General features: G+C 43.7%; 1 protein-coding gene across 1 annotated transcript in view; it reads right to left on the bottom strand.

The window, feature by feature from the left end:
* LOC306736676 (sodium- and chloride-dependent taurine transporter-like) overlaps positions 1 to 16,628 on the bottom strand; it is a gene marked incomplete at its 5' end in the record, with an annotated part of 26,433 nt that extends 9,805 nt beyond the window's left edge. Inside the window, 10 exons of the mRNA XM_079218326.1 lie at positions 439 to 576; positions 1,428 to 1,540; positions 4,383 to 4,507; positions 4,620 to 4,723; positions 5,484 to 5,618; positions 6,665 to 6,797; positions 7,498 to 7,643; positions 8,007 to 8,095; positions 16,179 to 16,313; positions 16,400 to 16,628. Coding sequence (XP_079074452.1) covers positions 439 to 576; positions 1,428 to 1,540; positions 4,383 to 4,507; positions 4,620 to 4,723; positions 5,484 to 5,618; positions 6,665 to 6,797; positions 7,498 to 7,643; positions 8,007 to 8,095; positions 16,179 to 16,313; positions 16,400 to 16,628 — 1,347 coding nt within the window. The remainder of the gene's footprint in view (positions 1 to 438; positions 577 to 1,427; positions 1,541 to 4,382; positions 4,508 to 4,619; positions 4,724 to 5,483; positions 5,619 to 6,664; positions 6,798 to 7,497; positions 7,644 to 8,006; positions 8,096 to 16,178; positions 16,314 to 16,399) is intronic.
* Positions 16,629 to 16,987: the final 359 nt, after the last annotated feature.

Here is a 16,987-nt window from a genome sequence, read left to right on the forward strand (position 1 = left end):
ATAGCCGCCCGGCGTCTCTCCAGGGACAGAACAATGTCGCTGCTGTTTTTAATAAAGGAAATATATAAATATATTTCACTATCAATATGTGCTTTGTGTGTTTATAAATACTGTGACTGTGATGGACAATCTAAATATGCACTGAAACCCTTCTTGTGTTCTTTTAGGAGTTTCATCAAGTTTACGACTGACACTTCGTTAAGCTCCGCCCCCTTGGAGCCCACACAGCCACTAACTGCACACACAATTTTGGGGGGTGGGAGGGGGAAATAAAAGTACTATCAGAGGCACAACATTTAAAATCCACTGAACCGGCCCGACAACGATGAAGCCTGAACCGCTGCGACTCAAGGGGGCGGGGCTTAGCGAAAGGGGAAATCTGCTGGCGCTGGTTTCTTTTTTGTTTTTTGTGTGTTTCCTTGTGAACAGTGTCTTTACCTTAGTAACCATGGTGAGTCCAAGCAGGTAGCTGATGCTGCAGATGATAGCGATGAAGATCTCTCTGCGGTAACCCTTCCTTAGGAAGGACGGATACAGATCCACCAGTGATGTGATCTGCCCTTCCACCTCCACGAACTGCAGGGGACACAGTGGTGACCGGTGAATACAAGACGGGGACGTCGCTCGGTCCTCAGCCTTTTGCTTTCATTCGCTGGATTAAAGCATCGCTGGTGTTTCACTACGAGGTTTTACTTGTGTGTGTGTGTGTGTGTGTGTGTGTTTTCACACAGACTATTTCCCTATTTTGATAATCAATTGATTGTTAAAGTCAGGCAGAAAAATGCGGTTCAGCCTCGTAAATACGGTTAAATACGCTTTTCTCTGTTTTATATGATATTAAACTGAATATCTATTTTGGATATTAGACACTTAAAGACATAATGTTGGACTTTGAGAAACTGGGATAACATTCTCAATATTTTCTGACATTTTCAAACGATTAATTGATTTATCTCTAAAACATTAGTCTTTAATTACATTCAAGAATAATACATGTTGGTTTCTTCCTTTTTTGTGAATAAAGTTGATTGAAAAAAAGAAAATCTGCGTTTTATTTACAATATTTACTTTGAGAAACTGGGATAACATTCTCAACATTTTTCATAGACCAAAAAATTAATTGATTTATCTCAAAAATAATCTACAGATTACAGCAATCTTTAATTAAATTAATCGCTGGTATGATACATGTTGGTTTCTTCCTTTTTTTGTGAATAAAGTTGATTGAAAAAACGAAAATCTGTGTTTTATTTACAATATTTACTCAAACATGCTGCAGGAGGCTTTTTAAAAACCCTTAAAGTCTGTGACAGGCTTCTACTCGGCCAGCGCTTTGCGACCTCAGTAACTTCTAGGCGTTATCGCCGCTTCCTTTTCGCGGCTTTCACACGCTTCCACTTCACACGCTTCCACTTCACTCTGCTGACCTGACTGTCGAGGCCAAGCAGCAGCAGCATGACGAAGAAGAGAACGGCCCAGACGGTGGGGAAAGGCATCATGGAGACCGCCTTGGGGTACGCGATGAACGCCAGGCCGGGACCTGCAGGGGAGGGGGAGGGGCGGGGGGGGCGGGTCAGAGCAGACAGAGGGGGGGTGGGGGGGAGGCAACATTAGCGTCCCGAAAAACTGATCTGATCTGCCTCCCTGTGGGAAGAAAAGGCCCCAAACTATGGAGATGCAAAACCAGATGTGAATGCATGATCAACCCTGGGCTACAATGCTGTGTTTATACGTGTGGCTACTTTGTGTTTTAAATGCGTCCCACATTACTTACCTGGCACTTCCTGCTTAGTAAACATTATTAAGACACATCTCTAACTATATGCACTTTACACCGTTCCATAGCATTTACAATGAACACTTTGAGTATCTTTTAAAAAGAGGAAAACAAAACAATAGAGTCTAATATGTGAGGTAAAGTTATTCCAGGCCGGTAGATGATTGCAGACATATTGCAGCAAGTCTATGGAGCGCTTGATAACCGGGGTACGCTTGATTCACCTTTACGAGGCAACTTCTAGAAAAGGTAAATCAAGTGTATCTTGGTTTCTTATACGATTTAGTTTTTTGTTTAAGTATGTCGACACCTACGTCACTCGAGCCATTCTGCATCCCTGACTGATGCTCTCTATGGAGGAATGCAAAATGGCCGTAGCAAAACAGCAGCAGATGCAAACTTGTATGTCAAATTTTCTTTTTTTTTGTTATGAAGAGATTTAATTTGACGTTGACGCTACTGCACATTGGGAAGTGTAAAACAGAAGTTAAGAAACAGGGAAGCAGCCGTAAACAGCAACACAGCATTGCAGCTGATAGCGAGATATATACGGATAAATATGTTCCGTTTTTTGTTGCAAAATATGACAAGGCATCCAACCAAACACCGCGTTGACTCGGAAAAAAATAGGACCGACTTCCATTCTCTGAGAGGGGAAATGCTAGCAGGATTAAAATCATAAAGAACCCACTTCAAGCAGTGTGATTATTCATTACTTGACTGTACAATACAAACTACATGTCAAAACCTACGTTTTCATAATATTTCTTGGGTCAACAGAAGCCACAGTCAGCATAATCTCCCATGCAGCGTTCAAGTGCATCGGGATCAAGCAGTCGCGGTTAAGACAGACCTGCGATGCACTTTGAATAACTCTATTCTGACGCTCTGTGCACGTCTACTTGGTCTGATATCCACTTCTATTCTTGGGTAACCAGTGGAGCATCAACCCACTCGCCAAACACAACGTTGATATTGGATAATTCTGATAACAAAAATTTAAATCGGCACTAAATTGGAGACGACAGAATTGTCCAATATTCGTATCGACTGGGCTGGCAGCATGGACAGTGTTTGAGGTTTTTTTTTTATTTGCTTTTGTTGGGATCTCGGGGGCGATAGATGGAGACGGGGCCGACGACGTCATTGTAATCAGCACCAATGACAGGTTTGTTTAATTTAATGGCAAACAAGATGTCTCGTGTCTTTAAAGTATCGCCTTAATGGAACACAAGCGTGTCAAATCCAGAGAAGAGGAGGTTCAAGCTCTCCAAACAGCAGCGTTCACTTCTCTGAGGTAATCTGGAGTGTGTTTTTATAGAAAGAGCCGACATTCATCTTTTATCCGCTTGGGATGTGAAAAACAAGCATTAATGAAATTCTTGTGTGATTAAAATAAAAAACTAGGCATGACTTCCAGCTTGAAAGAGGCTGTTTTTGTCTCCTCACAAAAGCAAAAGGTTGCGTTTCCAGCCTCATGAAGTGTTCATCAATAGACTACACATTCTAAGAGATATACTTTAAATCCATGGAAATGATGTTGGGTACTTTGCATGCAAGCTTTTTGAAAGCCCAAAGTCTCATGTGTTATTGTTCACTGTGCTGACATTTTAGTTTAGTAGTTCATGGTAACCATGGACTTCTGTGGTTTAGTGATTTAAAGCTGTGGTCCTTAACATAAATTACCTAAAAAGATAAAGTTGCCGGTTCTAGAAAATGTTTAACTTTTGAAGAAACAACTAATAACACCGATGTGTCAATGTGTCACTCCGATATATAGGAACCACAGCAATGGGGATGTCAGTCAATGATGAGCAACAACATTGATTTGAATGCATTGCATCAAACGCTGCAGTGCTCCATAATATAGCAGCTATGCCCCTAGTGGAAACCAGGAGAACAGCATGTATTTACTCCATCGGGCAAACTTGAGAAAATGGCTAAATTTGTTTGAAAATAGTAATAAAAAAAAAATCCAGGGACTTAAATTAAAAGACTGATGTAATATAATACATGATTTAATACTTTAATGGCCGTGGAATTAAAAATGCTTGTATTATAATTATTGGGTTTCAATGGGGACATTTTTGTTAATTATAGGAGCTGAGGTTGAACTTCCAAAATTAGAATAAAAAAAAAAAAAAGTATGCCAAAATGTATTCCATATGCATAAACACAGCCAAAATGATTGAACAATTCTTCACTATGAGGCACAAGGGTTAAGCTAGCACGCTGTCCTAGTATAGCTAGTCCTAGGTGTAAACTCTAGCTCGTCTTTTAACTTCCCTCAATGTCTCCGTCTCTGCAGAAACTACACCTCCATCATCCCTAACCCATCCAGCCTGCGTCTCCTGGAATGATGCGCTAACGCTGATCAGACGTTCATATATTGCTCACGTTCTGCTTTTTTGTCAAGTAGTGTTTGATTGCGGAAACTTCCATATTCCGATGCCGTCATTTGTCATTAATCAAGGGAATCCATTTGATACCAAGTTCAATTCGTTTGGGATTCGTTGCTGTTTTTCTTTGTCATAAACTGTTGTTTTAATTTGTTAACCAGGAAGCAGCGCCCACCATCACTGCCGCCTTTACAGAACCCTCGTACCTGACTCTGCCACATCAGCAATGTCCACCCCTTGCTCTTGTGCCATGAAGCCCAGGACGGAAAATATTGCGAAGCCAGACACAAAACTGGTACCACTGTTGAGGGCTCCCAGCAGCAAACAGTCCCTATGTCACACATATGTCATGAGGAGGATTTGTTAATGAACACACAAGGATCCCTTCACTCCCCTCTCTCCTCCCACCGCCAACCCCCCCTCACTGAAAACTGATGCCTCACCTGTAGCAGTTGTATTTATACTTGTTGTAGCTCCCCAAGGAAGTCATGGCGCCCAAACAGATGGCGTAGGAGAAGAAGATCTGGGTGCCGGCGTCGATCCACACCTGTGAGGTAGGGGGACAGAAAGGCTGAGGCCTGCTGCTGAGGGGGGCGCGGGGGCACGGAGGGGGCGGGGCTTAAGTTGTGGGGCACACTAGGCGTGTTTCCATATCGTGACCTTCCTCCAGTATAACGGCCGATGTCAAGAGTGTGACTTCGGCCATTTTATTTTGCCGAAGTCAAAAGACAATGGGACTTCGGCAATTTTACAAGCTTTTCAAGATGGCATTTTGAAGCTAGCATTTAAGCTAGCAATTTCGTTAGCATTTTAGTCAATGAAAATCTCACTGGAACATAATATTAGTAATCATAATATAATTTGACCTAAGTCAAAAGACAATGTGACTTAGGCAATTTTACAAGCTTTTCAAGATGGTATTTTGAAGCTAGTATTTAAGCTAGCAATTTAGTTAGCATTTTTGTCAATGAAAATTTCAATCGAACATAATATTAGTAATCATAACATCATCTGACCGGTATTACAGTATGCCTGTTGTGCACCCCGATTACATTTTTAGTGTTTTCTGAAAAAAACATTTTGAATATTTTTGAAAATTTCGCAAAAAAAGACGTGCAAATAAGGCGCCAATTTAAACTAATAAAGCTAATAAACTCAGCTACTGTTTTCAATTCCACTACCAGCCCTTTATGTGCAGCCAGACGTAGGTTCTGACAACAGGAAGCAGATGTCCGGCTGCACCAAGGGACCAGCAACGGGAGCCCAGCGACGGGTTTTTCTCACTCGGGCAGCACAGGGGCACCTACCTCTGGGTCCTGCAGACGAGCGAGGTCGGGGTACAGGTAGAACTTGATGCCCGCGGATGCACCCGGCAGCGTCACGCCCCGGATCAGCAGCACGATGAGCATGACGAAGGGGAACGTGGCCGTGACGTAGACCACCTGGGGGAGAACAGGAAGTACAGGAGTTATTGAAGCCGGCCTCCATGTTTGATGATGCGTCTCGACCACGACACGATCAGTCATCTGTTATTGGTGTATTAGCTAATATCTTTGAAGTCATTACAGGGACTTGTTGGATGAATGTGTGAACAAGTCTTGGATGACGACCAGAACAAACCACATGCTGTCCCTTAAATCAATACCAGTGTGTCAGTATCCGTTATTGGAGAGCGGCGACCACACTTGGCCTTGCAGCGGTGGCTTTATTACAGGAGTTACAACTTGGAGCAACCAGAGAGCATAACTCAGCCCCGACCGATCAATAAATAGTGTCGAGGCTCTAAAAACAGCCGTCTGGGTCGGATTGAGCTGCCGTGAGTGTTGCAGCTGAAGAAAGGTCTTAAAATGTTCCCTTTGTGCAGTCATCCAATGCAGCGCTGCACAAAGCAACGCTCCTCATCGGGCTGTCAAAAGGACACATGAAAGTACACAGCACCAACTGTTTATATCAGGAAATAAACAAGAAATTGAAGAAGTGTGTTCATAGTTTGTCTGAGCGCTCTGACGCATTCTGTCTCAGTCTGAAAGGCAGGTGGTGCATTGATTTGAGGAAATGCTGCAGAGTTTGGGGGGAACAACAGCAGCAAAGTGGAACCGGAGGTTGTTCCGGTTCTTCCTCTTGCAACCGAAATGTCGGCAGAACTCAAACTCAACTCGGCCGGTCTTTTAATGACTTGAAAAAAAGAGGACACAAAGGGATTTAGACCCTTTAAACGCTGCTAGCACATGCGTTTGCTGCTGCTGACCCAGGCCTCGAGGAGAAACAACTTGCATTTCCCTGAACAGTTTGGACATACAGAAGCTCCTATTGTCGTCTCGGTGAAACCGCAGTGAAAGAAAAGTCACGTGAGCGTCACCCCGTCACCATACGGCGATGGTAGAAGTGGGCCGTCTCCAGGAGGAACACACTCTCGCTCCCCTGGATTAGCGGTGCAAAAACACAACGGCACAAACGGCAGTAGAGGAAGACAGAAGCTGGCGGTTACCTTGCCGGTGGTCTTCACTCCCTTCCAGATGCAGAAGAAGCAGATGACCCAGACCAGCAGCAGGCACAGAGCCAGGTCCCATTTCACGGGGCCGATGTCATCGATGCCGCTGCTGATGCCCAGGACGTTGTGTCTGCAGGGAGGGAGAGCTGTGAGTGGGCGGGGCCACGACTTTCAAATGAATCAAGAAGGCGTTTCACACCTGTGAGAGTCTTTAAGAGCCTAACGACCAAACACCTGCCGTGTGTGAACTACTTCCTGTGTCCTGTGGACAGGTTTTCTTTGGCACTACCCAAGAACCCCTTCACCCAAACCCTATTTATTATTTGAGTTGTGTTTATATATTATTGTAGCCCTGATTTTTACGTTTAATTTGATACCTAACATGTTTTCTTCTTGATTTGTGACCTGGTATAAAATGAGTTAAATGTGTCCATGTCTCTTTATAGTCTCTGACTGCCAGCCAATCAGATCAAAGCAAAGCCTCTGGATTACAGTTCCTTAATGTCCGCCCAGGACCTTAAAGGGAATACACCCACAAAATGACCATTTGTACGTCAGTTACTCGACGTGCGTTACCTTGAATTCTTCGCCAAAATCATACTATTTAATAACACCGTCTCAGAGTCCTCACAGTTCCAATTCTTCAAGGTTTTACTCATTTCTTTGTGGCAATTATTCTCAGTTCCCCATGGAGACACAGAAGAAAAATAATCTGTTCTTTAAGAATTCAAGGTAACACACTGGTCATTTCGTTAGTGAAGCATCCCTTTAATAGCCTGCCTCATGGACGTAGACTGTAGCTACATCAAAGCGCTGCTCGTGTAACTCACTCCCAGAACTCGGTGACGGGGGAGGTGAAGTTGGAGATGTTGGCGGCCAGCCAGAAGGTTTTGTTCTTGCGGAAGGAGTCCTCGATGCAGTGCTCGGTGTTCCAGGGCTGGTTGCACTTGGCCCAGGGAAGCTCCGGCTGAAAGCACTGGGGCGGGAATGAAGCAGAAGTTACGTCAAATAAATTAAACACTGACAAATAAATGATCACTGTACTCAAGTTCAAATGCAGCAACATGTTTAATAATGTGCCTCATTTGTTACTACTTTACTACTCTTGTTTTACGACTCAGGTATTACAGGTTTATGAGTTTACTGTTCATTACACTCACAAATGAAATGTCATAAATCATAGTAATGACACCACGCATCCTCCTACAGGCAGACTGAAGAGATATTCTTTCTGACTATCACACACACACACACACACACACACACACACACACACACACACACACACACACACACACACACACACACTGTTCTGAGTTGTTGTTGTTTCCCACCCTACCTGGAACAGGTAGTAGAGGCCCCACGCCAGGATGACGATGTAGTAAATATTCAGCAGGGACACGATCACAATGGAGGCGTAACCAATTCCTGCAGAGGAGATATTCATCATTTAGAACATATTATTATTAGAGTTCCAAACTGAACCCGCCTCTTGATGGTGGATACAAAGTGTTGTTTTTTGTTCACTTACATTTGTCTTCATTTAGATACATATCTAAATGAAGACAAATGTAAGTGACATTATAGACTGATACAAACATTAGGTTTGTCAGACAATAAAGTAAAATAATATTGATATATATATATAAATAAAAAACATACAAAGAGAAATATAATAATAATAATACAAAATAAAATAAATAAAGAATACATTCAGCACTTGACTTAAAAACAGCTACAAGATCTGAGTGACATTTTCATAATTAGGGAATTTTTGAGATATGGATAAAAGCGTCACAGTGACCTTTGACCTCTGAAAAAAAGAAATTGCTGAAGGCGATCCCGAGATAAATAACACACCCATGGGACAGGGGAGAGGTCACAGTGACCTTGACTTTGAACATCCAACATCTAGTCAACGCATAGCGAGATATAATAATAATAATAATAATAATAATAATAAAATAATAATGTTAGTGCTGAGAGTTGATTGTTACTTTGTTGCATCCTGTTTTCTGACCGTACGGTGCGTAAAACAGGTTCCTGTGTTGATTGTGTGTCTTCAGCGTGAATAACACACTCTTGTTTCTACGTTTTCCTTCTGAATCACCTCGTTGTGTTGTGTGTCTCCTCTGTGAAGCTGCCAGACTCGTGTGTTCGTACCCGACGGGGCTGCGTTACACAACGTTACACAACGTTACACAACGCGCTGCGTTACACAACGTTACACAACGCGCTGCGTTACACGTTACACAACGTTACACAACGCGCTGCGTTACACAGCGTTACACAGCGTTACACAACGTTACACAACACGCTGCGTTACACAACGTTGCACAACGTTACACAACGCGCTGTGTTACACAACGTTACACAATGTTACACAACGTTGCACAACGTTACACGTTACACAACGTTACACAACGCGCTGCGTTACACAACGTTACACAACGTTACACAACGCGCTGCGTTACACAACGTTACACAATGTTACACAACGTTGCACAACGTTACACGTTACACAACGTTACACAACGCGCTGCGTTACACAACGTTACACAACGTTACACAACGCGCTGCGTTACACAACGTTACACAATGTTACACAACGTTACACAATGTTACACAACGTTGCACAACGTTACACGTTACACAACGTTACACAACGCGCTGCGTTACACAACGCGCTGCGTTACACAACGTTACACAATGTTACACAACGCGCTGCGTTACACATCGTTACACATCGTTACACAACGTTACACAACGCGCTGGGTTACAAAACGTTACACAATGCGCTGCGTTACACAACGCACTGCGTTACACAACGCGCTGCGCTACACAACGCGCTGCGTTACACAACGCACTGCGTTACACAACGCGTTACACAACGCGTTACACAACGCGTTACACAACGCGCTGCGCTACACAATGTTACACAACACGCTGCGTTACACAACGCACTGCGCTACACAACGCGTTACACAACGCGTTACACAACGCGTTACACAACGCGTTACACAACGCGCTGCGCTACACAATGTTACACAACGCGCTGCATTACACAATGCGCTGTGTTACACAACGTTACACAATGCGCTGTGTTACACAACATTACACAACACGCTGTGTTACACAACGTTACACAACACGCTGTGTTACACAACGTTACACAATGCGCTGTGTTACACAACATTACACAACACGCTGTGTTACACAACGTTACACAATGCGCTGTGTTACACAACATTACACAACACGCTGTGTTACACAACGTTACACAATGCGCTGTGTTACACAACATTACACAACACGCTGTGTTACACAACGTTACACAACACGCTGTGTTACACAAGGTTACACAATGCGCTGTGTTACACAACGTTACACAATGCGCTGTGTTACACAACGTTACACAATGCGCTGTGTTACACAACATTACACAACACGCTGTGTTACACAATGTTACACAATGCGCTGTGTTACACAACATTACACAACACGCTGTGTTACACAACGTTACACAATGCGCTGTGTTACACAACATTACACAACACGCTGTGTTACACAACGTTACACAATGCGCTGTGTTACACAACATTACACAACACGCTGTGTTACACAATGTTACACACATTATTATGGAGTCTCTCCTCAAGGTCGACAGCAACATGGTTATGATTATTTTACCTTCGATGGTGTTATGCTGCTCTTATATGTTGATGACAGGTCGGATCACAAAGGATCAAGGCTGTGTGTGTGTGTGTGTTTGTGTGTGTGTGTGTGTGTGTTCCTGCTACACGAGGATGGAGAGATAAGGAAATGGGGGCAGGTGAAGGAGGTGGGGTTTGGGTCAAGATTTGAACATGATTATGTTTTAGGTAAGAGGCTAGGTAATGATGGTGGCCGCTGAGGGTCCTCATGAGTACATTAGTTGAATTTACGTGTGTGTGTGTGTGTGTGTGTGTGGTTTTGTACCATCAGTCAGCACACACCACCGACAGAGACCACTCATCCAGATTAATGTCCTTCAACGTCATTGGCCATCTGTGTGTGTGTGTAAGAGTGTGTGTGTGTGTGTGTGTGCTTGCGCCTTGTGAAATAGCCGCATGAATTTGAGTGTGTGTGTTTCACTATTTCACCATCGCATCATGTCCTCTTAATCACGCTGCTAATTAGCAGCTGCCAATCATCCACATCTTTAAACACACACACACACACACACACACACACACACACACACACACACACACGGTACAGTGCTGATCAAACAAACAGACGCGTCCGCTGACCCCGGCTGACCTCGACCGCTCTGTTTACGTTCTCCTGTCTCTGGAGCATCAGGGCTGAGGGGATAACCATCACAGATATATATATATATATATATATATATATATATATATATATATATATATATATATATATATATATATATATATATATATATATGTATATATATATTACATATACGTGTTGACAGGACAGAGAAGAGGCTCTCTCTACCTCCTCTCTCTCTCTCTTTCTCCCTCTCTCTACCTCCTCTCTCTCTTTCTCCCTCTCTCTACCTCCTCTCTCTCTCTCTTTCTCCCTCTCTCTACCTCCTCTCTCTCTCTCTCTCTCCCTCTCTCTACCTCCTCTCTCTTTCTCCCTCTCTCTACCTCCTCTCCCTTTCTCCCTCTCTCTACCTCCCCTCTCTTTCTATTATACCTCCTCTCTCTCTCTCTACCTCCTCTCTCTCTTTCTATTATACCTCCTCTCTCCCTGTCTTCTACCTCCTCCATCTCACTCTCTCTCTTTCTCTCTCTCTCATTTATTTCTCTCTCTCTCTTTATCCCTATCTTATGTATTTATCTCTTTTCTCTATCTCTCTTTCTCCCTCTCTTATTTATTTCTCTCTCTCTTTCTCCCTCTCTTATTTCTCTCTCTCTCCCTCTCCTTTTTATTTTTCATTGTCTTCATTCCATCTCTCCCCCTTCTTCACGTCTCTCTCTCTCTCTCTCTCTCTCTCTCTTTCTCTCTCTCGTTGCCATAACAACATGTGATTTGGGACACTCTGTACACCGTCTCGGCCATGTGTGTGTGTGTGTGTGTGTGTGTGTGTGTGTGTGTGTGTGAGACGGATAATGTGTCTGAAAGGAAGAAAGTGAATGTGAAAGCGAAGAAGCGGCGAGAGTAAATAATTAAATGAAGATAATGAAACGGTTACGACGATAAAATTACAAACATGAGGAGAGAGGAGAGAGGAGAGAGGAGAGGAGAGATTAAAGAGGAGAGGAGAGGAGAGAGGAGAGGAGAGAGGAGAGAGGAGAGGAGAGAGGAGAGAGGAGAGAGGAGAGATTAGAGAGGAGAGGAGAGATTAGAGAGGAGAGAGGAGAGAGGAGAGGAGAGAGGAGAGAGGAGAGGAGAGATTAGAGAGGAGAGGAGAGAGGAGAGAGGAGAGAGGAGAGATTAGAGAGGAGAGAGGAGAGAGGAGAGGAGAGAGGAGAGGAGAGGAGAGGAGAGAGGAGAGGAGAGAGGAGAGAGGAGAGAGGAGAAGAGAGAGGAGATAGGAGAGGAGAGATATTAGAGATTAGAGAGGAGAGAGGAGAGAAGAGAGGAGAGAGGAGAGATTAGAGAGGAGAGAGGAGAGAGGAGAGGAGAGAGGAGAGAGGAGAGAGGAGAGAGGAGAGAGGAGAGGAGAGAGGAGAGAGGAGAGGAGAGAGGAGATAGGAGAGGAGAGATATTAGAGATTAGAGAGGAGAGAGGAGAGAGGAGAGAAGAGAGAGGAGAGAAGAGAGGAGAGAGGAGAGGAGAGATTAGAGAGGAGAGGAGAGAGAAGAGAGGAGAGATTAGAGAAGAGAAGAGAGGAGAGAGGAGAGGAGAGAGGAGAGAGGAGAGGAGAGGAGAGAGGAGAGATTAGAGAGGAGAGAGGAGAGGAGAGAGGAGAGAGGAGAGAGGAGAGAGGAGAGATTAGAGAGGAGAGGAGAGATTAGAGAGGAGAGAGGAGAGAGGAGAGGAGAGAGGAGAGAGGAGAGGAGAGATTAGAGAGGAGAGGAGAGAGGAGAGAGGAGAGAGGAGAGATTAGAGAGGAGAGAGGAGAGAGGAGAGGAGAGAGGAGAGAGGAGAGGAGAGGAGAGAGGAGAGGAGAGAGGAGAGAGGAGAGAGGAGAAGAGAGAGGAGATAGGAGAGGAGAGATATTAGAGATTAGAGAGGAGAGAGGAGAGAAGAGAGGAGAGAGGAGAGATTAGAGAGGAGAGAGGAGAGAGGAGAGGAGAGAGGAGAGGAGAGAGGAGAGAGGAGAGAGGAGAGGAGAGAGGAGAGGAGAGAGGAGAGAGGAGAGGAGAGAGGAGATAGGAGAGGAGAGATATTAGAGATTAGAGAGGAGAGAGGAGAGAGGAGAGAAGAGAGAGGAGAGAAGAGAGGAGAGAGGAGAGGAGAGATTAGAGAGGAGAGGAGAGAGAAGAGAGGAGAGATTAGAGAAGAGAAGAGAGGAGAGAGGAGAGGAGAAAGGAGAGGAGAGATTAGAGAGGAGAGAGGAGAGATTAGAGAGGAGAGGAGAGAGAGGAGAGGAAGGAAATATGATGTCAGGGGTAAAATCATGAATCAGGTGAAAGCGAGTGGAGGAGGTGAGAGACAAGAAGGTGAGAGTGGGAGGAGGGGAGAAAGGAGGTGAGAGAGGAGGTGAGAGAGAGGAGGATATAGAGAGAGGAGGTGAGAGAGGAGGATATAGAGAGAGGAGGTGAGAGAGGAGGTGAGAGAGAGGAGGTGAGAGAGAAGAGGATATAGAGAGAGGAGGTGAGAGAGGAGGTGAGAAAGGAGGTGTGAGAGAGGAGGTGAGAGAGGAGGTGAGAAAGGAGGTGTGAGAGAGGAGGTGAGAGAGAGGAGGATATAGAGAGAGGAGGTGAGAGAGAAGAGGTGAGAAAGGAGGTGAGAGGAGAGAAAGGAGGTGAGAAAGGAGGTGAGAAAGGAGGTGAGAAAGGAGGTGAGAGAGGAGGTGAGAGAGGAGGATATAGAGAGAGGAGGAGAGAGGGGAAGAGAGAGAAGAGGAGGAGAGAAAGGAGGAGAGAAAGGAGGTGAGCGCTGAATCGAGGCCTCAGTGTCGGTGGACCGGTGCAGTGCCTGGTTGCCTGGTAACGGGTGCAGGGTAACGTGTGATTGGAGGAGAGCTGAGTGACTCAGAATCCTCTGAAAAACAACAGAGCTGCAAACATGTGAGGACAGGAGCTGAGCAGGAGGAAGGGCAGTGGGCGGAGCTATGGTCTGAGCTGTGGGCGGAGCCGACAGATGATTATATATATATATATATATATATATATATATATATATATATATATATATATATATACCAAAAGCCTATGTAATACTGTGTGTGTCATGCGACCAGACGATCATTCATATATAAACCATGTCATACATTTATGTAATAAAACTTGGTTAAACATCAACAGACTTTGACCCAGTAGACCGTTGTTTGTGTCAAAATATGAAAAGAACTTCTCGTAAAAAAAATCTCGTGAAATATAAACCATCATACAAGGATACGTAATCACCCTTTAGGAGGAGACACAAAGACCTCAAATAATCTTACATTTCCATGAATCGGCGAGATTTTCTGAATAACCTTGCAGAATCTAAGAGTCATCAGAACATGACACTGTAGTCGCCCCATGCCCGTCCTTGTAAATGATACTGTGTCTCCACGGGGTTCAGGAGGCAGGAAGCGTCTACGAGCCCCGAGAGGCGAGACACACCTGCACACAGGTGAGGAGGGTGGAGTCCGTCCTCCACCACAATTATTTTTCGCTGCTCTATTAAATGCAACGCTACACTAGGGCTGGGCGGTATGGCCAAAAAGTCCTATCACGGTATTTTGTACGACTAGCGATTTCACGGTATATCACAGTATTTTTTCATTCATTGATGCTGAAAAGGACCGCCGGCCAACTGAACAGCTGTTAGAGTGGTGAGCAGCTGTTTGTACTGATGGTACATTGGAAGCTAAACATGGAGGGACTTAGGACCCAGGGGAATGTAGGTGGGAAAAAAACAAGAAGAGACAAACAGGAAGAGTCTGTCTCTTCCGACGGAGTTTCTTCTTGTTGTGATAGTGGGTGAGCTTTACCCAGCATGCAGTTCAGCAGTGTAATTTTATAAATGTACAATTATTAGTGTTACAAATTGTTTATGTGTCACAAACTGTTGTGTTGTGGTGTTTTACCTGTTAAAGAGCGCTAGTTGTGGGTTATTAATTGTTGTTATAAAGTTTTAACCATGACTAAAGTTACAACCATGACTAAAGTTATAACCATGAGTAAAGTTATAACCATGAGTAAAGTTATAACCATGACACAAGTTATAACCATGACTAAAGTTATAACCATGAGTAAAGTTATAACCATGAGTAAAGTTATAACCATGAGTAAAGTTATAACCATGACACAAGTTATAACCATGAGTAAAGTTATAACCATGACTAAAGTTATAACCATGACACAAGTTATAACCATGACACAAGTTACAACCATGAGTAAAGTTATAACCATGACTAAAGTTATAACCATGACACAAGTTACAACCATGACTAAAGTTATAACCATGACTAAAGTTATAACCATGACACAAGTTATAACCATGACTAAAGTTATAACATGACTAAAGTTATAACCATGAGTAAAGTTATAACCATGACACAAGTTATAACCATGACTAAAGTTATAACATGACTAAAGTTATAACCATGAGTAAAGTTATAACCATGACACAAGTTATAACCATGAGTAAAGTTATAACCATGACTAAAGTTATAACCATGACACAAGTTATAACCATGACACAAGTTATAACCATGACACAAGTTACAACCATGACTAAAGTTATAACATGACTAAAGTTATAACCATGAGTAAAGTTATAACCATGACACAAGTTATAACCATGAGTAAAGTTATAACCATGACACAAGTTATAACCATGACACAAGTTATAACCATGAGTAAAGTTATAACCATGACACAAGTTATAACCATGACTAAAGTTATAACCATGAGTAAAGTTATAACCATGACACAAGTTACAACCATGACACAAGTTATAACCATGACTAAAGTTATAACCATGACACAAGTTATAACCATGAGTAAAGTTATAACCATGACACAAGTTATAACCATGACTAAAGTTATAACCATGACACAAGTTATAACCATGACACAAGTCATAACCATGACTAAAGTTATAACCATGCGTAAAGTTAGAACCATGACACAAGTTATAACCATACGTAAAGTTATAACCATGACACAAGTTATAACCATGACTAAAGTTATAACCATGAGTAAAGTTATAACCATGACCCGTAAGTAGCTCAGACCACTGCGCTCTCAGCGGTGCAAAATACATTTCGCTGCCTGTCGAAGAGCGCCAACAGTTGTGACGGTATATGAAAGATTCATACCGTATGTACATTTGAAACCGGTATACCGCACCGCCCTACGCTACACCAACAATGGACTCCATCCATCGGGGGACGTACCGGTAAAGATGGGGCAGAGCTTCTCCCAGCAGGTGATGCCGCCCTCAGAGGTGAACTGACCCAGGGAGACCTCCAGGAAGAAGACCGGCAGGCCTCCGCCAAACAGGAAGATGAAGTAGGGGATGAGAAATGCACCTGGGTGGAGTGAAGGCACAGTCGTTATAATAAACACCGCAGAGAAGCAGATACGCACATCAAGGTGAGGTACTTCACTGCCTTACCTCCACCATTCTTGTAGCAGAGGTACGGGAAACGCCAGACGTTCCCTAAACCAACAAAGCCGCCAGCGACGGACAGAACAAAGTCCAACTTGCTGGCCCACTTCTCCCTCTGTGGATGTTTGCCCTCGGCCTCGTCTTCGGGCCGGGTACCGGGGCTTTTACCGGGAGACGGCTTCAGGGTGTCCTTGTGGAAGTCCTTCAGGCACTGGAGTTTCTCTTTTTGAGCCATTCTGGAGAAACAGGAGTGGAGAAGAAAAGACAACAGTGAGAATTGGATCGAAAAAGGAATCCTTCTTTCTTTAAATGGAACCAAGGATGTTGCGGTGTTTGACTGGTGACTGGTGGTAATGGTTTCTAACAAACCGGGTTTGAAAGCTTTAGAACAAGTGCTGAAAGAAGAGAGGAAAACACTAGGTATATTCATGTATATTTCAAGTCTTCACATATTCTATATGCCCTGAAAGCTTTTGCCGTGATCCATGTCATTCATGACATATTCAAGGTGGAGGCAACTGCACTCCAACAGATACACAAATACAACGTTAGCTGCAATAAGAACACAACTTGTGTTGTTGTTACAAACAAGAT

The sequence above is a fragment of the Taurulus bubalis genome (assembly GCF_910589615.1).
Source record: "Taurulus bubalis genome assembly, chromosome: 5".
NCBI lineage: Eukaryota > Metazoa > Chordata > Actinopteri > Perciformes > Cottidae > Taurulus > Taurulus bubalis.